We start from the raw sequence: 22,760 nt of genomic DNA, 5'->3' as shown, positions 1-22,760 counted from the left end.
TCATTTTTGGGGAGAAAAGCTACCAAAAAGTGGACTTGGAGCGCGCGCTTTCGGCTTCCAGGTAGGCTACATTCTTCTTTCTTTTGATTGAGCTTTTTGAGATAGTGTATATCATAAATTTCATATGGTTTGGATTGTATTTGATGGGTTAGGCTTGATTCCTATATCCGTGGTTCTTTATCTCATGTGAGTCTTAAGCTAGTTTGCCATTATGAGTTTTCCCGTTTAGTTGGTAAGATTGTGGATTATGTCTTAGTTTGGCATTGATGAACCTATTTTAGGTGACATGTTTGATGTTTATGATAATTAGCAGATTGGTGCCTTAGACTTGATATTTGGTTTGAGATAGTTTATGCAGCTGTTGTTGGCCGAATTTATGATGCTTAATGTCCTTCGCTATTGTAGCACCTTTCTTGAAGCCTTGGTGTAGTGATTTCCACCTGATTAGGCTTGTGTTCTACTGTCGAATCCCATTTCGAGATTTAGAGCTAGAATTCCCTACGCATTCTTATTGTTGTTTGGCTGGGCTAGCTGTGGTTGTATTCTCGGGATGGTATTCCCAGTTGGTTCTAAAAATTTTGATTGACTAGCTGAGCACCGTTTCCTCACTTTACTTCTCCTTGTTACCCAGTTAGGGTGGAGTTCCTTTTTGGGCCTTGTTGTTGAGTTAGAGGAGTATATTTGAGTCATAGGCCTGGGTTAGAGGTCGGTTACATGTGCTAATCCAGTTTCTATGCTCTAGAAGGTAAAGTGCTTGTGGAGTTATTATTGCATTTGATTGTGCGTGCTATTTGGGTGTTGGTGATGGCATGCATTGCATTGGATCATTATTTTCTCACGGATATAGTTGATCCCGGAGGATGCATTTGTTCTTGGCATTAATTTGAGAAAGCTGGTTCTAACTCAAACTATTTTATACTAATTTTACAATGGGGGTTGTACTACGTTTATTACTACTATTTTTAGTGGACTGGAGGCATCGAGGATGCGCTTATTTTATGATATTGATTTAAGGCATCGAGCATGCGCTCATTTTATGATAATAGTCCGTTCTTATAGATTTCTGGCCCTTTCTATGCTGATTTGGATTTTTATCTCCGGTCACTGCGACAGAGCGGATCTTGATAATCAGATATATGGATTGATATAAGACCAAGATCGGGACCAAACATGTATATAGAAGAATTCTTGAATCCCCATGGCGATCCCATAGAGGTACATGAGTCCTACTTCCTAGCCGGGACTAAAAGTAGGTTTATATATCTTGGTATGAGGCACTTGGTACAGATGGTACTACTAGTTTTACTGTATTACTCTCATTTATATATGCATTTCCTATCACCAGCATAGTTGTTTGTACATGTCGATAGTATGGGATGTCATGTGGATTTACCTATTTGTGAGTGAACTTCCTGGGCACATAGGGGCTTGGGAGGTATTGTCTTACTATTTGCAAACTTGTGGTGGTATAAAGGGTGGTCTCTTGTTTGAAGGTAGTTACGGCCCTTGTTCTTAGTTATTTATCTTTTTGTGCAGGGATTTAGTGATACGGTCCTTAGGCCTTTATCTGATATCTATGTTTAGTTTTTTTAGTATGTTGTCACTTAGTTGTCCTCCTTCATAGTGGGTTGTCGTGTTTACGTCTTGGGCTGGCGCCACTAGCTACATCCATGCTTGTTTCCTATTTTCTCCCTCTCTTTTATATCTGATATTTCTTATTGCAGGTTTTCATATTATTCTTGATTGTTTCTTGTGATATATACTCCATGCTTGCATGTTCTTTATATTTTCTTTATCTTTGGAGCTTAGTTGGTCGATATCTACTGTGTACCACTTGTTGGTACTCATACTACACTTCTGCACCTGTCAGATCATAGTATGTTTTTTCACTACTGATTTAGATATCGTGCGGAGAAGCTGTTGTATTTTTTAAACTTGGGTGAGCTCTTGGCGTTCAGAGTTGCCTAGCTACTTCCATTTTAGCTTGGACTAGTCTTTATTTAGTATTCAGAGACAGTCTGTATATTATTACTATTATTGTATATGTATAAACCTTATACTTCCTTATCTAGCATAGTATCTTGACTACCGACTGATACCAGGTCTTGGGGGTTATCTTATTATATTATTATTATTATTATTATTTATTTCTTTTCTTCTGCTTATGATAGTCTATTGCCTATGGTTTCGAACTGTGGGGTTAGGCTTACCTCCTGGTGAGTTGATAATAGGTTCCATCATGATTTGAGAAATCAGATCGTTATAGAGTGGTATCATAGCTTAGGTGCACCGGTATCATTGGTATAAGAGTAAATGCCTAGTAGTCTTGCAGATCGGTCTAGAGACATCTGTATCTTATCTTTAGGAGGCTATAGGGCATTTTAGAAAAACTTTGTTCTTGATTCCTTATCACGTGAAATATTTTTGATCACCCTTTAAATATTTTCTTGGAATTCATTCCTCCTTAGATAGATAGTACGAGCGTTTTGATGGATATGGCTGGAGCATCAACACATACTACCCAAGCTTCAATAGCATCTATGAGCTCCTCAGCTCTTTTAGATCGAGCGTTGGAGATTCCACATCTCATTGAGCATATCCAATAAGCAGGAGTAATTTTGGGTACACCGACTGATTTGTAGCCTAGGGTTGGACTTATAGGTCCTCAGCAAGGTCCTTCATCGGTTTTTGAGTATGTGATGGAGTTCCTAGATTGGCCAGGTCATGCTCTTACACTTTTTTCTATGGAGAGAGACATGACTTAACAATTTGTTAAGGGATTGATTTTGCCTCTCCACCAGCATCAAAACAATTAATAGCAGTAAGGTCTACTTTTCCCAAGTGGTTCACAGATTATGGTACCCCCCATGTACAAAGTTCAAGATAGACTTCTCAGGGTTTGCATCAGGTTTTGGGACTCACACTAATTCAGCTGGTTCATCTCAGCGGGCTGCGTTTGGAGGAATGTACTACACATGCGGTAAGTTGGGGCATCCGGCTAGAAAGTGTCCTACAGTCAGACATCGTAGGAGACAGGCTCAGCAGGATCGAATTCATAGGGCTCAAGAATAGTCAGTTAGAGGTGGTAGCTCAAGTGTTGCAGTTAGTGATGTAGATGTTCAGTTTGGGGATAAACACATTCCATTCCATGCTTCTTCAGGTCAGACCTAGAACGAGGCTCTAAGTATCAATCAGACTTGCGTAAATTTTATTTCTATGACCTTTCTTGCTTGTAGTGCTTGGGTGTTGGGGTATTCGTACCCACCGATGATTACTTGGCTTGTTAGATTCATCTTCCGATTCTGGTGATTTCCTTACTTGGACTTATGTGAGCGTGCTTATTTAGCTTGACTACTTGCCTATTATTTGTTATGATAGCTTTATCTAAAACTATGTGTATGTGTTTATCTCTCCTAAGTGATTTCTTTTAGTAGTGCATAATTTTGGAGTATTGTTATATGGTAGTAGTGGTAGAATGATACCTTGTGGATGTTGATCTTAGTTAATTGCTTTGAGGAATTCCTGTTTATCTATCCTAGAGTTTCTTGAATTGGCCCTTTCCCCGTCCTAGCTCGTCCCTCTTAGCGTGCTTAGTTGGTATGAAGTTGCTACCAAAAAAAGGGTGTGTTAGTAGTTGTGGCCCTTGGGGTCTATTGTAGATCTTGTTCGTGACTCTTCCTTTATTTGATTTCCTATTCTTAATTCTAAGGTGGCAAAGTTAAGGTTTGCCTTTTAGATTGGCTAGGTTGTCTCTTCATGGTAAGTTTGATAATAAATTTATCGGTTCAGTTAGTTGTGTGATGTGATGGCAGATGGTTATGTTGAGTTGGGAAGGATGGAATTAGAATTTCCCTTAATTATTCTAAGCATGGCGATGTTTTAGCTTGAAGTGTCCTGTGAAAAATGTTTTATTGGGATTCATGGAAGAGATGCAGTAATACAGTCGTGATTGACTAGCGGTTAGCTAAAAAGGGGTGATTATGGAGTGATAACGTTCATATTGTGCCTTGGTTCTACTGGTAATAAACTAAAGTGGGTGTGTCAATGGTTCAAAGAGTTAGATTGTTGATTTGGTCCTTTTGTTATGGTATGGTTTGCCTAATTCATACTCTCGCTCCTATGGGCAAATGAAATTTCTCTTAGAAGGCTTAGCCTCAGGATGGAATCAAAGTAGTTCATGGAATCATCTCTTGGTTTCTTGTTAAGGGTGCGAGGTTCGCGTGTGTCATTGTGGTTAGATGACAGTGTTCTTTGTGGTGTCTCTTTCCATGGTTTAGCTTTATTTGAGTCTCTTTTGGTGGGTTGATCTACTTACTCATTACCTGCCAACTTATCTTTTCTTGTGTTTGAGTTGTTAGCTCAGACTTGCACTGGCGAGTTGACTTGTGGTATTTGTTGCGATGGTTCAGTTTCATTGGGTCACTTTTGGCAGGTTTAATATGCCAATAAACTGCTTGATTTGTACTCGGGGAGTGGTACATGGACTTATGGTATCAATTTCTATTGGTTTTTAGTTAGATTCGCATATTAGTTCGGTTTTCTAGAAGTTCTATTGGCAGAGTAACATTAGAGCTGGTCTCAGTACGACTTTCCTCCCTAGGGATTTTGTCCTCACTTGGAGTGGCCTTTTCATTTTTGAAAGATGGATTTTAGACTAAAGTTATTGGTTTTTGGAGTCATAGGATTTGAACAATGGGTTTATGGCCTAGGCTGAGTTGTTTATTTTGAGTTCTTGTCGCTCATCCATGTTCTGGTGGTGCTTGCATTTCCCTCATGGTTATTTAGCAGTATTCAGTCGGTGCTGAGAATTGTTACTGTGATTTACGATGGGTAGGATACCCATAATGACTAAAGAGTCTTGATTTTAGAGTAGAAAGCAAAGTATTTGAATTGGGAGTTATTTAGCATCTCTTCTTATCTATTGGTTGCCTAATTCTGAGGCATCTGTGTGGTTTTAGCTTATCTCGGGTTAGTCTGTTGCGCTCAGTTGAGTTTGTTCTTGTTAAGTGGAAGTCAGTATCAAAAAGAGAGAAATTGGGAGTTGGTTTGAGTTATGAAGAAGAAAAGTGAAATTGGGAGTTTTCCCTTAGCTTGAGTTCTGGGTTGGCGTTGCCCGACTTGATAAGGTACCTATAGGTCTGGCGGATAGGCCTAACTTTTTATTGTTTTCGTTCCCTTGGGTTCTTTTCTATCCTTTGACTTTCGAGGAAGAAAGTTATTTTAGTAGTGGATGTTGTAATGACCCTCCTAGTCATTTTAACCCTTTTATGATCTTTTCAGCATTTAGACTTTTTTGTAGCGACCCCAAGCCACATACGAATTGATGGCACTGACAGTTTGGTCGCTTGGTCGTTCATTTGAGATTTATGCCCGATTTCCTATTTTGGAGATCTTGGATTTTGAATGGTTGACTTCGGTCATAACTTAGTAAAATGACCACAAACTAAAATTTTTATGGTTCCATTAGCTTCAGATTGGCCAAATTAGGCTAGTAGCATGGTCGACATGAATATCGAGGCATTCGGTACAAGTTTGAGGACATTTGGCGTTTAGCTTTTGAAATTTGGCTTAAGGTTGACCTTGGTCAACATTCTTGATAAATGGAATAGTATTGAAATTCTATCAATGTGGTTAGCCTCTAAATGTCGAGTTTGGTCTAGAATGACCTTTCATTCATGTCCTGAGGCTTCCGGTCTCATTTCGAGCTTCCTAGTAGAATTGGCAAAAATTATGCTTGGGTGTAGGACCCATATTTTGTCGAGATGACATCATATGAAAATTTTGACTACTTCATTAAGTCCGAAATGTTGGATTTGGTGGGGTAGCATAGTTCATTTGCACGCACGGGATTCCAAATGAATCCCCAGCACCACATCGGAGAATTTCAACTTGGCCAAAATGCTGTTGCAGCACCTTGTTGGTACAGGCCACACTTGGCCTTCTTGATCACGATGCCTCATGCCGCGATAGCGACACTCTCCATTTTAGGCCTTCGGAATTGAGAGCTCATTGCCGCGATCGCAAAGGGAAATTTCCTTGTACCTCGCAATCACGAGCATAGTGTTCCACGATCGCAATGCATCCTTCACCTGGTTTTTTAATTTAAGACTAGATGCGAACCAGCCCCTACCACCATTCCTTTACTTCGATTTTGGGAGCTAGGGAGCTCTAAATTGAGTGATTCTAAGTCCAGTGGGTTCGTATTGGTCGTGGCTACGTGTTGACGTGTTCAAGGAAGCATGCAAGGTGACGTTTTGAGGTAACATTCGCCCCAAAGAGGCTTCTCTAGCTTGGTTTAAGCTTTAATGGTGAAATTTATCATCAAGTTGATTTCTCTATTTTTGAGAATCGGTTTGTGTTCCATTTTGGGGTACAATCTCAATAACGTATTTAAAACCTTTTTAGGGTGTCATTTTTGGGATTTCTATCATAGGTCCCACAATCTTGTTTTTGACCTAATTTTGGTTTTGTATCCGGAAAAATTATAATTTTAGTGTCAAAACGTTCGTATTTATAAGGTGATCACTATTTTGATAACGTGGAGGCTTTTGGACTCATTTTTGGAGCGAAAAGCTACCGAAAAATAGACTTAGAGCTCGCGTGTTTGGCTTTAAGGTAGGCTACGATCTCTTTTCATAGAGTTTTTTGAGATAGTGTATAGCATAAATTGTATGTGCTTCGGATTGAATGTGACGGGTTAGGCTTGATTCCTAGATACTTAGTTCTTTGTCCCGGTGTGAGCCTTAGGCTAGTTTGCCTTTATGAGTTTTCTCATCTAGTTAGTAAGATTGTGGATTATGCCTTAGTTTGGCTTTGATGAACCTATTTTAGATGACATGTTTGATATTTATGATGATTAGCAAATTGGTGCCTTAGACTTGAGATTTGGTTTGAGACTTAGTTGATGTAGAATTGTTGGCCGAAATTTATGAGGCTTAGTGTCCTTTGGTATTGTAGCACATTTCTTAAAGCCTTGGGGTAGTAATTTCCACCCGATTAGGCTTGTGTTCTACTGTCGGATCCCATTTCTGGATTTAGAGCTAGAATTTCCTATGCTTTCTTGATGCCATTTTGGTGGGGCTAGCTATGGTTGTATTCTCGGGGTGGTATTCCTAGTTGGATCTGGACGTTTTGATTGACTGTTAAGCACCGTTTCCTAACTCTCCTCCTTCTTGTTACCTAGTTAGGGTTGAGTTCCCTTTTGGCCCTTGTTGTTGAGTTAGAGGAGTAGATTTGAGCCATAGACCTTGGTTAGAGGTCGGTTGCATGTGCTAATCTTGTTTCTATGCTCTAGAGGATAAGGTGCTAGTGGAGTTATTATTATATATGATTGTGCTTTTCTGTTTGGGTGCTGGTAATGGCATGCATTGCATTGGATCATTATTTTCTCATGGATGTAGTCGACCCTGGTGTATGCATTGGTTCTTGGAATTGATTTGAGAAAGCTGGGTTGTAATCCAAACTATTTTGTACTAATTTTCAAATAGGTGTCGTACTACCTTTATTACTACTATTTTTAGTAGACTAGAGGCATCGAGGATATTCTTATTTTCTGATATTGATTTGAGGCATCGAGGATGCATTTTTTTATTATATTGATTCAAGGCATCGAGGATGCGCTCATTTTATGATACTGGCCAGGTCATAGAGATTTCTGACCTTTTCTATACTGATTTGGCTTTTTTTCTCCGGTCACCGCGATGGAGTGAATCTTGATGATTGGATATATAGATTGATATAAGACATGGATTGGGACCAGATAGGTATATAGGAGTGTTCCTAAGCTCCCATGGTGATCCCATAGAGGTTGCATGGGTCCTACTTCCTGGTCAGGACTAGAAGTAGGTGTATATATCTTGGTATGAGGCACTTGGTATAGATGGTACTATTGGTTTTACTGCATCACTCTCATTCATATATGCATTGCCTATCACCAACATAGTTGTTTGTACATGTTGGTAGTATGGAATGTCGTGTGGGTTTAACTGTTTGTGAGTGAACTTCCTGGGCATACAGGAGATCGGGAGATATTGTCTTACTATTTGCAAACTTGTGGCGGTATAAAGGGTGGTTTCTTGTTTGAAGGTAGTTACTGCCCTTGTTCTTAGTTATCTATCTTTTTGTGCAGGGATTTTAGTGATTCGGTCCTTGGGCCTTTTTTTGATATCTGTGTTTAGTTCTATTAGTAGGTTGTTACTTAGTTGTCCTCCTTCATAGTAGGTTGTCGTGTTTAGGTCTTGGGCTGGCGCCACCAGGTACGTCCATGTTTGTTTCTAATTTTCTCTCTCTCCCTTATATCTGATGTTTCTTATTGTAGGTTTCCGTATTATTCCTGATAGTTACTTGCGATATATACTCCATGCTTACATGTTCTTTATACTTGCTTTATCTTTGAAGCTTAGTCGGCCGATGCCTACTGAGTGCCACTTGCTGATACTCATACTACATTTCTGCACCTTGCAGATCATGATATGAGTTTTCACTACTGATTTGGATATCGTGCGGAGCAGCTGTTGGATTTTTGAGACTTGGGTGAGCTCTTGGCGTTCAGAGGTTCCTAGCTCCTTTTGTTTTGGCTGGGATTAATCTTTATTTGGTATTCAGAGACTATATATTTTATTATTACTACTATTGTATATGTATAAACCTTGTACTTCCTTATTTAGCTTAGTAGCTTGACTACCGATGAGTGTCAGGTCTTAAGGGTTATCTTATTATATTGTTCTTCTTCTTATTATTTGATTCTTATTGTATATGTATAAACCTTGTACTTTCTTATATAGCTTAGTAGCTTGACTAACGACGGGTGCTAGATCTTAAGAGTTATCTTATTGTATTGTTCTTCTTTTCTTATTATTATTATTTGATTTTTTTTTCCACTTGTGATAGTCAGTTGCCTATAGTTCCGGATTATAGGATTAGGATTACCTATTGGTGGGTTGATAGTAGGTGTCATCATGACTTGAGAAATTGGGTCGTGATATGGGGAGGGTTAGAACTGAAACTAATGGTAGGAAATAGCCCTAGGGTGGGGTTAGGATCATGGGTCTTTTCCTTGGGTAAGAATTTAGTTTTAATTCTTGTGAGCTGGGCTATTTTATTGATCCTTGTGTATATGTGACTTGTTTTAGACCAAGAACTAGTAGAAAGAACCCGGAAAGGGAATACTCTTGCACTTTAAGGTTGTTGAGGCTCAAATTTGAGGTAGGTGATAGTTTTATTTCCCGTATGTGTTTTATATACTTGTTAAATTGCTTCATAATATACATCTGTGTATATGAGTAGGAAAACATGCTAGATTATATGTAAAATGATCACTTGCTGGCCTATTATGTGATGAACCTGTTCTTGGTGATAAAATGTTGAATTGAGTATGATTGTGGATGTTTGCTTGAATGGGATCGGATGTCACATTCTAACACATATTTGGATTGAGTGTCACGTTTCGACATATATTTGGATTGGATTTCACATTCCGACACATACCTTGAATCGAATATCACATTTCGACATAAAGTTGAGTGTTTGTAAGTCCCATGAGAGGACCCTATGTGAAGTTATAGCATATTAAAGTTATAAAACTGTGATCTTGTTGAATATTGTTGTAGATGAGGTTAGTTAACTTATTCTATATATGTGTGTTTGTCATGATGAGTTTACTTGTCTATGATTCGCTTATTGGCTAACTGCGTGATCCTACCAGTACACTGTTGTTTTTATGTACTGATACTATACTTGCTCTGCCTTTTGTTAGTACAGGACATATTCAGCCAGTTGAGGAGAGATCTCACTTATAGGAGTATTAAATCTTGTTCAAGTGCAAAAGTGAGCTATTCTGTCATGCTGTTGTGGACTTTTTCATACGTCTTAGTCCTTCGTCCAAGACTTAGTTTTTCAAACAGCTGTTATTTCATTAATGATTTCTTTTGGGACTTGTATTTGCCTTTCTAGACTGGTTTATTTTTAGATTTTTGGTACGATGACTTTCAGTTCCTAAGATGTGTTTACTTCTGCATATTTTAGGTTGACAATTAGATAGTTTCTGAGTTTATGGGAACTCAATATTTATTCTTGATTTACACCTGTTTTGCATCTTTAAATGTTGGTATACTTCGCAATTATTGTTGTAGGCCGTTGAAAATATTTCTCCTACCGGAGGGTTAGAGTGGGTGCCAGTCATGACGGGTCAGGGTCGTGACAATTTTTTGGGCTTGAGTCCTTGGACTTGGATTGGCTAGAGTTCCAGGTTAGTACTACTACTTTTTAACGGGTGTTTACGCGGTTATTATGTGATGTGACTTGTTGTAAGATTGGTTGATATTGACAATGGGTTGCATTCATAGGAATTACATAAGCATATGACTTGGTTTTCTTTTGGTACATAGAGAAAAATGATTTTTAAGACTTTTTAAATGGTTTTGTTATGTCTCTATATGTTGGCTCTGAGGGAGCGAGATGTCATTTTTAACATTAAGGAACTTATTTCTGAAGGGAAGTATACCATTTTTGAATTTTGAGCCTTAAAAAGATACTTTTTGCTTATTTCTATTGGTTTCATGTTCGAGGCCCATGTTCGGATAAATAATAGAATTTATAAGATTTGTGAATAAAATAAAGCTATTTTTCTAATAAGCTCGAGGAGTTCACTCCGAGGGCGACTGCTTTCTCTAATAAGCTCGAGGAATTTAGCCTGGAGCGGCCCGTAGACTAAATTTTGAGTTATGGTTTCACTTGTATATCACTTGCTGTCGCGTTCGGGGTTCCTCTCCGACGGCTCGAGGTTTTTTTTGGGCTTCTACTTTTAAAGCATTTTTTCATTTGCATTGCATTCTCTTGTCCTATTGTGTGGTTGTGATTCTTTTGTAGTTGGGTGCTACTTATTTGCTAGTGCATGACTTTCTTTATCCTCGTTGTTGTTTACTGTTCGTTAAATTGCTAGACTGTAATTGTAGCACTATCATACTCTATTAAATATATATATGATCTCTCTGAGCTCGGTCGGACTATGATACCTACTAAGTACCCTGTGTTTTGGTATTCATACTATATTTCTGCATCTTTTTCTGATGGAACTCCCAAGACGATCCACCTTTAGTGAGCGTCGGATCTCCCTCTGGCTGTCACAGACTTGGAACGTGGTGAGCTCCATCCAGAGACTTGCTGCTTGCCCTCTTTTGTATTGACTTGTATTTTATATTTTGAATAGCTAGTTCTCTGGTATATATAGTCTTTTATGTACTTAGTAGCTCCTATATAGGTGGCACTAGGTCAAGGGTTAGGTCTTGTGTCAGTTTGTCATCTTCATCACTTTCTGGCCTTTTTTGTAAATTTTGTATCGTACTACATATCTATGCTATGGCCCGTTTTTATGGTTTATTCCTGTTTCCACTTATTTTTTATTGATATCATTAAATTGTTACCTTCCGCAACTTTTTGATTTGGGTTTGGCTTACCTACTCGAGGGTTATAGTAGGCGCCATCAGGACCCGATTTCGAATCGTAACAACAGAATAACTAGTCAAGAGAAAAATAAATGTGTGAACAAATATATTTAAGTCGTTTAACTTTTTAATTGCATTTTTAGAATATAATGCTCTCTTACCAAACATACGTATAAGAGAAATTACCTCAAGTTTTGAATTTGGGGGATCATTACGGAGTTGAGACGATCCTTCCTTTGTAGTAACACCTCCTATGGTAACACCTCCATGATTTTTTTGCTACACATTGAAATAAGACACCAAAAGTTATAAAAATATTTATTGACAATTATTTGCACTATGTATTCACAAGTTATGATATAGTTTTGAATTTCATTATTAGATAATCTTATGCAGCATAGATTAAACCTTTCATATAAAACGTCTCTTATCTGTGTTCTATAAAAAAAATCAAAAATAATTAAACTGATAATTAACTAGTCAAACAACTTGGGAAGCCTTTTATATCAAATGCACAAGTTTATTCACTAATTAATTGGGGAAAAAGAAATGGATAAAAAGGACAGATTGTCAAAAAAATGATAATGTATTCACACATTTTTATTTCGCTCAAGTCTATAAATATATTTGCATAATATAATATTCGAAGACCAAACTTAGGTACATGAAAAATTCGAATTTTGTATTCGAAGAATACTATGAATATAGAATAATCTTTACTTTGTAGTAATATCTCCATACAGTGAAATAAGACACCAAAAATTTAGGAATATTTACTAACAACATTTTTACACAATATATATTCACATGTTATGCCATAGCTTGATTTTCATTATTAGATTATCTTTATTTTATACATGTTTAACTTTTTCTACAGAAAAAATCGATTAATTCGTTCAACAACTTTATTGAAAAGTAACCAGTTAAATTGAATCCTTTCATTTTTGAATATACAATTATCTTCACTGATTAACAAGAAAGAGGAAAAATGCTTAAAAGGAAGATAAAGTGAAAAGAAAAATAATATTATATACAAACTTACTTAATTCATTCAACTTTGAAAATTGCACTTCTAAAACATAATGCTCTATGATAAACTACCTCAAGTTCATAATTCAAGACAACATTATGGAGGAATGAATATTCCTCTACAGTAAAAATACATTATCTCGTTTCTGGACGGTGAAATAAAACATTAGAAATTGTATGTATTTTTCCTAAAAATAACATATTTTTAAAATCCATTAATTAAATATCTTATATAACAATAATTTAATCTTCTTTATTACTAAAGTTGGACATTTCATTTAAAAATTTAAAATCATCCGCACTAATTAATTTGGAAGGAAAATTGGATAAAAACATCATATAGTGAAAAAAAAATGATAGTGTGTACAAACTTTCTCTACTTTCTTAATTTTGTAATTATGTTTTCAAAATATAAATGTTGATTAACCTAACGTAGGTATATGAAAAAATTACCTCAAGTTCCAAATTTGGAAGAACATAATAGTGTTGGAACGATGTTTCTTCTGTAGTAACACCTCCATGATTATTTTTCTACATTGTAAAATAAGACATCAAAAAATATAAACATATTTACTGACAAATATTTTCACTAAGTATTCACAAACTATGATATAATTTTGAGTTTCATTATTGAAATATTTTACGCAACATAAATTTGAACTTTTATATAACAAAGGTTGATCATTTGTCTTATACAAAAATGTAAGAAATAACTTAATTAAAAATTAACCAGCCAATTATTTGAGAACTCTTTCAGCTCAAAACGTACAACTATCTCCACTAATTAATTAATGGAGGGAAAGTGAATAAAAAGGACAGATAATGAAGAGTAAAATAATAGTGTGTACAACCTTTTTAAATTTTCTTAACTCAGTACGTATATTTTTAGAATATTTGATTGAACATAGGTATATCATATATGAAAAAATATCTAAGGTTCTGAATTCAGAAGAACATTATATATGGAGAAAGAATGATCTTTCATCTACAGTAATACCTGCATAATTTTCTTGCCATATAGTGAAATAAGGCACCAAAAATTGTAAGTACATTTTATGACAATCATTTTCACATTATTTATTCGCAGGTTAGATAGAGTATTGATCTTCAAATTTTGATTATCTTATTCAACACTTATTTAACCACTCATATAACAAAAGTTGATCATTTGTATAATACAAAAAAGTAAGAAAAATAAATTAAAAATTAATCAAACATATTATTTAGAGACTCTTTCACCTCAAATATGCAATCATCTCCACTAATTAATTGGGGCAGTGAAAAAGGGTAGAAAGAATAACTAGTGAAGAGAAAAGTGAAAGTGTTTGCAAATATTCTTAATTCGTTTAACTTTTTAATTAAATTTTTAGAGTATATTGCTCTTTTATCAAATATAGGTATATGAAAAACTACCTCAAGTTTTGTATTTGGGGGATCATTACGTAGTTGGAGCAATCCTTCCTGTGTAGTAACACCTCTGTGATTTTCTTGCTACACATTGAAATAAAACATCAGAAATTATAAAATGTTTATATCAGAAATTATAAAATGTTTATTGACAATTATTTGCACTATGTATTCACAAGTTATGATATATATAGCTTTGAATTTCATTATCGGATTATCTTGTACAACATAAATTTAACCTTTCAGATAAAAAAAAGTCTATTATCTGTGTTCTACAAAAAATTAAGTAATAATTAAATTAATAACTAACTAGTCAACTTACTTGGGAAGGTTTTCAAATATAATGTACAATCATCTTTACTAATTGGCTGGGGGAAAGGAAGTGGGCAAGAAAGATAGATGGTGAAGAAAAAACTGATAGTGTGTACTCATATTTTTTATTTCGAGTCGGTAATAATTTTCATAATATAATATTGTATGGCCAAACATGGGTAAATGAACATCTACCACAGTTTTTGTATTTGGAGAATATTATGGAGATATATAGAACAATCTTTATTCTGCAGTAATATCTGTGTAATCTTTTTTGCTATATAGTCAAATAAGACACCAAAAATTTGTGCATATTTATAGACAATATTTTCACACATAGTTTGATTTTCATTGTTAGATTACCTTTATTTCATACATGTTTAATCTTTCCTATAACAAAAGTCAATTAATTTTGTTCTACGAGATGTAAGAAACAACTTGATTAAAAATTAACAAGCTATATTTAACCCTTTCATTTTAAAATATACAATCATCTTAATTCACTCATTAACAAGAAAGAGGATAGATGCGTAAAAGGTGATGATAGGTCAATATTCAATAAAAATAGTTTTGATGATACAAAGTGGACCAGATTCTGAAGGTTAGTTACAGAGTGACGTAGGGAGAGAAGGCGTGCGAAAATAGAGTTAGAATCTGCGTAAAGTTCTATAAAAGCAAACGTCTACTTGTTGAGGAACTATTTTACTTGTAGGACTCAACAAGAGTTTTTTTAACACAAAAAATAGGGAGACTATAAAAGGAAAAGTTGTGTAATGATGCAATTGCTTTTGAACACACTGACTATCATTGTTTTCAGCAAAAGGCAAGAAGCAGCAGAGGGAGTATACTATCAAATTACTATGAAGATGAAGATGAATTTGAAAGGACTAAAACTGGTCCTAAAGGTGGAGGTGCAGAAATTCAAGAACAACCTATCATCAAGAATGAAAATCACTAGAACCATGGAGATGAATCTGTCAATCACTCCTTTGAACCTGGTTCATCGTGTTCCGTTTCTAAATTAGAAATTCAAATGAGTACCTAGACACATAAAAGCTCACATCTAGTCAAAAACATACTTTTGCCTCTTGATTCAGGGATATAGATCAGATCAAAACTGAGGAATATGTGTGCTTTCTTGGCTTATCTCCATGACAGAACCAAAGAATATTAAGGAAGCACTATTGGATGCAGATTAGATATAGCTATGCAAGAAGAACTTAACCTGTTTGAGTGTAGCAAAGTATGGAACTTGGTCTCCAGATCCAAAATAGACCCATTATAGGAACCAGATAGGTATACAGTAACAAGCTTGATGATCAAGGAACAATATTTAGGAACAAATCTAGGTTAGTGGTTTAGGGTTACAATCAACAGAAAGGGATCGACTATGATAAAACATTCACTCTTGTGGCAAGAATGAAAGCAATCAGAATGCTTATCATATCTGCATCGTATATGGAGTTCATTCTTGTAACACTCGAAAATTTCCTAGCTAAGATTAGAGCAGGAAGAGTTCAAAAAATTCCTAGTTTGCAGAAATTCATATTTTATGGGCACCATTTACGACCCGTAAATGGAACTACGGTTCGTAGATGTGACCCATACACCAACTTTAGAAAATTAAAATTTTTTATGAGAACTAAGACCCAAGTTTACAGGTCATAATTCGATCTACGGATCATAGACTCGAGTCGTAGATCATGTTTAGAAGCTTAGACTTTCAGTTGAACAGGACGAGATGAACCTACGGGTCGTAAATCCATTTAAGGACCGTACATTGGATTCATAGTTAAATTTTTAGAAACTCAAAATTTCCCCTGATTTTACGGATAGCTTTTATGCGCCGTAAAAGCAACCACGAACCATAGATTGGTCCTGTGGTTTCATATTTAGAGTCAGCCTTCATTCTGATTCTACGGACCTTGTATACCACTCATAGATTGATCTACAGACTGTAGATTGGTCTCGTAGATTGAAACTTCAGAAAGTTAGATTTTTCCTCTGAGTTCTACGGGCGGGGTACTATGGTCCGTAGATGGAACTACAAACCATAGATAGCCCTCGTGGAACCTACCGACAACTTTTTATTCTGGTCTGTTTTGATCTTTTTCCATTCTCTTAGTCCATATACTACATCGCTTGGACTATTCTAAGTGGAATTAAGTAACTCTTAGTGACCCTAACCTCCCAATTCAATCAAAACTCTAAAAAAATAAGTTTCTTCTCTCTCAAGCAAAAATTAGGGCTCCAAGTTTCAAGTCTCCATTCAAGGAATTCAAGCTAGGGTTCTTCAGTCCAGGTATGTGAGATTTCATCAATGGGTATCCTCTCACCCATTAAGTCCCAAAAAAACCACAATTCTTCAATTTATGATTTCTACAAACCTAGGGTTTTTATAATCTTCATGAATTTTCATTGTAATTTAGTTTTTCTTTATGATTAGTCCTTAATTGCATGTTTGATATATAATTTCATATTTTAAATGGTATTTTCATGAACCCTCAAATATACAAGTATTTTCATGACTTAGAATTATGTTCATTTAGAAGCACGTTTTCATATTATCAAATATCATAATTTTAATGCTTTTAGATAAAGTATCTTTTAATATATTATTAGTTATCATGATTTATGAGCTACTCAGTATTTATCAGTTATCAGTACAAGTTTGTTTTATCAAATTATTATTGTCTTCAGTGATTGCATGTTTCCATGGGAGTTATACTTACCACTAAGCAGATTTCATGATGAAGGATTCTGGTTAGCATCCGTGAACCCTTTAGTAGCAATCTCTAAGTCCTACAATTATGTGCCATCATAGGACTTTTCTTTATATACATTAGCTTACTGGATCCACATTAGGTCAGCTTCAGCCTCTATAGCTTGGCAAGTATATTTAGCCCTTTTGATGGGGATTATACATCAAACTCCATGTAGTAGCTCACATGGTTATATGTCGTTTTAGTGTCTCCTACATTCAGTATTTTTAGTTATTGTGTGATTAAATATTTTAGTATCTCAGTACAATTTATTCAGATTTCATATTATTTACTTAGTCATCGGATCAATTATATTTTACAGCTCACCATGTCCAGTTTTAATAGGATCAGAGATTCAGCATTCAAGCCGCGATTAGTGCTATCTTGATCAACTCAGTATTACTTGTTGGTGACTCCTCATATTTTGAGGATAATCTTATGATTTATGTCAGTATTTTACTTTCAGTTCAGACCTTTAGAGTTAAATAGGGTTTTTTCTTAGCAACTCATATTAGTAAAGGAGAATCAGACATACAATATAGTTTCATCCTAGATATTCACATATTGTCTAATTGTTTATAATAATTGACTACTTTCAAACTTTATTTCCACATTCAGTATTTTCAATATGTTTATATTGATTCTTGGTGTCATGATAGAACATGAGGTTAGTTGGGGTCACTTGTGGTTCTAAGCATCATGTTACGACTAGGGGGTAGACTCGGATCGTGACAACACTATATTAGATGAATGTGAAAAATGCATTTCTAAATGGGTATCTACAAGAGGAAGTATACATTCGTTAAGCACCTGGTTTTGAATTTCATGACCACCCAAAATATGTATACAAGTTGGACAAAGCCCTATATGGCTAAAGCAGGCACACATTAAACTGTCCAGCTTTCTATTCACTCATGGATACACTAGGGGGAAAATTGACAAAACTTTGTTTCTTTGGAAACTGGACTTTATGTTGATTGTACAAGTATACATGGACGACACCCTATTGGAAGCACAAATAACAAATTATACATAGACTTTGCACAACTAATGAGTAGTGAATTATAGATTAGCATGATGAGAGAACTCAACTTCTTTCTTGGGCTACATATCAAATAGTCTTCAACTGGAACCTTTATTCATTAGGAGAAGTACATCAAGGAACTATTGAAGAAGTTTTGACATGGATGGAGCGTAGGTTAATAACACTCCAATTGCCACTACAACTAAACTTGAGAAGCATGAACTTGGTGTCCTGGTAGATAACATAAAGTATAAAGATGATTGGATCACTACTTTATCTCACGGTGAGTAGACTTGACATTGTCTTAAGCGTAGGGCTATGTGCAAGATTTTAGTCATGTACCAAGGAGCCACATTTGAAGAATGTTAAAAAAGTCCTTAGATATCTCAAAGATACATTGAACCTGGTTCTTTGGTACCTAGCTGGGGACTCTTTTAATTTGGTCGGACTTGCAGATGAAGATTATGTGGAATATCTAGCAGACAAAAAAAGCACATCAGGGATGGAACATTTTCTTGGACCCTATCTTGTGTCGCGGGCTACTAGAAAATATAAATCAGTCAACTTATCTATAGCAGAGGCTGAATATGTAGCAACTGCCTCCAGTTGTGCACAACTTCTACAGATCAAGCAAAAACTTCTGGACTTTGGAATGTAGGGTGCATACCAATCATGTGTGACAACAATAGTGCAGTTGTAATGACCCTCCGAGTCATTTTCATCCTTTTTTATCTTTTCAGCATTTAGAGCTTTTTTGTAGCGACCCCAAGCCATTTATGACTTCCTGAACCTGATAGTTCGGTCACTTGGTCGTTCATTTGGGTTGTATACCCATTTCTCTATTTTAGAGCTCTTGTAGTTTAAATAGTTGATTTCGGTGGAAACTCTAGTGAAATGACCTCATAATGAAATTTTGACAATTTTATCAGTTGCGGAATGACCAAATTAGTCTAGTAGCATGGTCTGCATGAGCATCGAGGAAATCGGTGAGAGTTTAAGGTCATTTGGTGCTTTAGTCTTTAAAATTTCACCTAAGGTAGACTTTGGTCAAAATCTTGATAAACGCGCTCGAATTGAAATTTTGCCAGTGCAGTTAGCTCCAAAATATCAATTTAGTTTAGAATGACTTTCATTTATGTCTTGAGGCTTCTGATCTCATTCTGAGCCCTTTTGTTGATTTTTGTTTAATATTGTGTATGGGTGTGGGATCCACTTTGTGTAGAGATGACCTCGGATGGAAATTTTGACTGCGCCGTTGAGTTTGAAATACCAAATTTGGTGGAGTAGCATAGTCTTCTTGCGGGAATGGGATTTTGAACGAATCTCGAGCACTCCATCGGAGGCTTGGCCTTTTCCAAAACTCAGCGTGTACAACTGATTCTGGTGATGTCTCTAAAGCGACCATCGCTAAAGCCATCAGGGCATCGGTAAAGCGATGGCTAGCCAGAAGTGACTATCGCTTAAGCGACATGGCCTTCGCTAAAGCGGTATGTCGCTTTACCGACATGGGTCTCACTTTAGCGAGGCCCACCTTCCTGGTGAGGCTCCCTTAAATGACATTCGGGTCTTCTTTTACGATACTAGAGGTTCACTTTAAGACCCGTTTTTAATATTTTTCCTCAAACTTCAAAATACAATTTCTTGAGAGTGGGAGCTCCGATTGAGGCAATTTTAAGTCTTGGATGTTTTTGGGGTTCTTGGCTACACATCAGAATGTTTAACAAGTGTCAAAAAGTATTGTAGTGAGGTAATTTCTTGCCCAAAGAGGCTGCCTAAGCTTAGTTAAGGCTTTAATAGTGAAATTACTTATTGGGTTATTTTCTCTCATTTTGAGCATCAATTTATGCCCCATATTGAGGTGCAAGCTTAATAATATGTTTAGACCCTTTTTAGAGAGGCATTTTTTGGATTCCCATCTTGGGTCCCATAGTCCTATTTTACACCCAATTTTGGGCCCATCTTCGACAAATGCGATTTAGTGTCAAAATATTCGTATTGACGAGGTGATCAAATTTTGATAGCGTGGAGGCATTAGAAGTGAGTTTTGGAGTGAAAAGCTACCAGAAAGTGGAATTGGAGCGCGTGTGTTCGGCTTTGAGGTGGGCTACAGTCTCCTTTCTTTTGGTTGAGCTTCATGAGGTATTGTTTAGTATAAATTACTTGTGGTTTGGATTGTATGTTCTGGGTAAGGCTTGATTCCTATATTTTTTGGTTTTTTGTCTCGGTATGATCCTTAGTCAAAGTTGCCTTTATAAGATTTCCAGTCTAGTTGGTAAGATTGATGATGATGCCTTAGTTTGTCCTTGATTAGCCTATTTGAGATGACTTATTCGATGTTTAGAATGGTTGGCAGATTTGTGCTTTAGACTTGAGATGTGGTTTGATCCTTAGTTGTTATAACCGTTGTTGGCGGGAGTTTATGAGAGTTAGTGTTCTTCATTTCTGCAGCACACTTATGATAGAGCCCAGGTGTAGTGGTTTTCACCTAGTTAGGCTTGTAAATTACTGTCGAAAGCAATTTCTCGATTTAGAGCTAGAATTCCTTATACTTTCTTGATGTCGTTTGGTGGGGTTAGATATGGTTGTATTCTCGGGGATATATTTTTAATTGGATCTGGAGGTTTTAATTGACCAGTTGAGCAATGTTTCCTCACTTTCCTCCTCTTTGTTACCTAGTTTGGGTTGAGTTCCCTTTTGGGCCTTCATGTTGAATTAGAGGAGTAGATTTGTGACATAGGTCTTAGTTAAAGGTTGGTTGCATGTGCTAGTCCTGTTTCTATGCTCTAGAGGGAAATTTGCATATGGAGTCATTATTGTATGTGATTGTGTGTATTGTTTGGGTGCAGGTGATGGCATGCATTTCATTGGATTGGTGTTTTCTCACGAATGTAGTCGACCTTGGTGCATGCATTAGTTCTTGGCATTGATTTGAGAAAGGTGGGTTGTAATCCAAACTATTTTATACTAATTTTTGAATGGGGGTCCTACTACCTTTATTACAACTATTTTTGATGGACTAGAGGTATCGAGGATGCACTCATTTTATGATATTTATTTGAGGCACCGAGGATGCGGTCATTTTATTATATTGATTCGAGGCATCGAGGATGCGCTCATTTCATGATACTGGCTCAGTCATAGAGATTTTTGACCTTTTCTATATTGATTTGACTATTTATCTATGATCATCGCGACGGAGCAGATTTTATGATCAGATATAAATTGATATAATACCTAGATCAGGACCAAGAAGGTATATAGGGGCATTCCTGAGCCCCCCATGACGATCCCATAGAGGCACATGGGTCCTACTTCCTGGCCAGGACTAGAAGTACATGTATATATCTTGGTATGAGGCACTTGGCATTGATGGTACTACTGGTTTTACTGCATGAATTTCATTCATATATGTATTGCCTATCACCAACATAGTTGTTTGTACATGTCGATAGTATGGGATGCAATGAGGGTTTACCTGTTTGTGAGTGAACTTCTTAGGCACACAAGGGTTCGAGAGGTATTGTCTTACTATCTACGAACTTGTGGCGATATAAAATGTGGTCTCTTGTTTGAAGGTAGTTACTGTCCCTGTTCTTATTTATCTATCTTTTTGTACAGAGATTTAGTGATACGGTCCTTTGGGCTTTTATGTGATATATGTGTTTACTTCTGTTAGTAGGGTGTCACTTAGTTGTTCCCACTTCATAGTGTATCATCGTGTGTAGGTCTTGGGCTGGTGCCACCAAGTGCGTCCTTGCTTGTCTCATATTTTCTCTCTCTTTCTTATATATGATGTTTCTTATTGCAGGTTTCTTTATTATTCTTGATAGTTACTTGTGATATATACTCCTTGCATACATGTTCTTTATACTTATTTTATCTTTGGAGCTCAGTCGGTCGATGTTTATTGAGTGCCACTTGTTGGTACTTATATTATACTTTTGCACCCTATAGATCATAGCACGGGTCTTTACTACTGATTTGGATATCGTGCGGAGCAGCTCTTGGACGTTGGAGACTTGAGTGAGTTCTTGGTGTTCTGAGTTGCCTATCTCCCTCTATTTTGGCCTAGACTTGTCTTTAGTTGGTAATCGGAGACAGTCTGTACTATTATTATTATTATTGTATATGTATAAACCTTGTACTTCCTTATTTGGTCTAGTGGATCGACTATCAACTGATACCAGGTCTTGGAGTTATCTTGTTGTATTGTTATTATTCTTTTTTTCTTATTATTATTCTTCGTTTCTCTTCTTTCGCTTGTGATGGTCCGTTGCCTATGGTTTTGAACTATGGAGTTAGGCTTAACTACTGGTGGGTTAATATTATGTGCCATCATGATTTGAGAAATCGGATCATAACAGTAGTCAACATGGCCAAAAATCTAGTATAGTATAAAAGAACCAAGCACATTGATGTGCATCATTATTTTCTCAGACACAATGTTGAAATAGAGTCTCATTGTCATGAAATTCTACATAAATGTGGATCAGGTGGATGACATTTTTAAAAAGGTGCTAGGGAGAGAGCAGCTTGAAAATAATCATCTTGCACTTGGTCTCATTTATCAACCCTAACACGCATCCACCTTTTCTTTAAATGGCTAGCTTGATTGGTAAGAATATTAACTCATCATAGGCATTTTAAAGTATTAACTCAGCTTTGTACTGTAACAAGTTCAAACCCACAACTCGAAGGAACTGAGTAGCTCAACTATAATGATATTACCCTTAGTTTCCTATACTGAGCACTAGGGAGGTCTATCTCACGAATGAATCTGGTTCA

The 22,760-nt window shown here is 36.3% G+C and overlaps 1 protein-coding gene across 1 annotated transcript in view; it reads right to left on the bottom strand.

The window, feature by feature from the left end:
* The window catches only part of LOC129893408 (uncharacterized), a 35,969-nt gene extending 21,343 nt beyond the window's left edge, over window positions 1–14,626 (bottom strand). The window contains exons 1-4 of the mRNA XM_055968927.1: window positions 14,553–14,626; window positions 13,884–13,961; window positions 12,924–13,001; window positions 11,628–11,720 (exon numbers count right to left, since the gene is read on the bottom strand). Coding sequence (XP_055824902.1) covers window positions 11,628–11,720; window positions 12,924–13,001; window positions 13,884–13,961; window positions 14,553–14,567 — 264 coding nt within the window. The 5' untranslated portion in view covers window positions 14,568–14,626. The remainder of the gene's footprint in view (window positions 1–11,627; window positions 11,721–12,923; window positions 13,002–13,883; window positions 13,962–14,552) is intronic.
* Between the last annotated feature and the right edge of the window lie 8,134 nt (window positions 14,627–22,760).

The sequence above is a fragment of the Solanum dulcamara genome, chromosome 6 (assembly GCF_947179165.1).
Source record: "Solanum dulcamara chromosome 6, daSolDulc1.2, whole genome shotgun sequence".
Lineage (NCBI taxonomy): Eukaryota > Viridiplantae > Streptophyta > Magnoliopsida > Solanales > Solanaceae > Solanum > Solanum dulcamara.
Note: the sequence above shows the minus strand (reverse complement) of the source record. Positions and strands in the feature narration are given on the sequence as shown.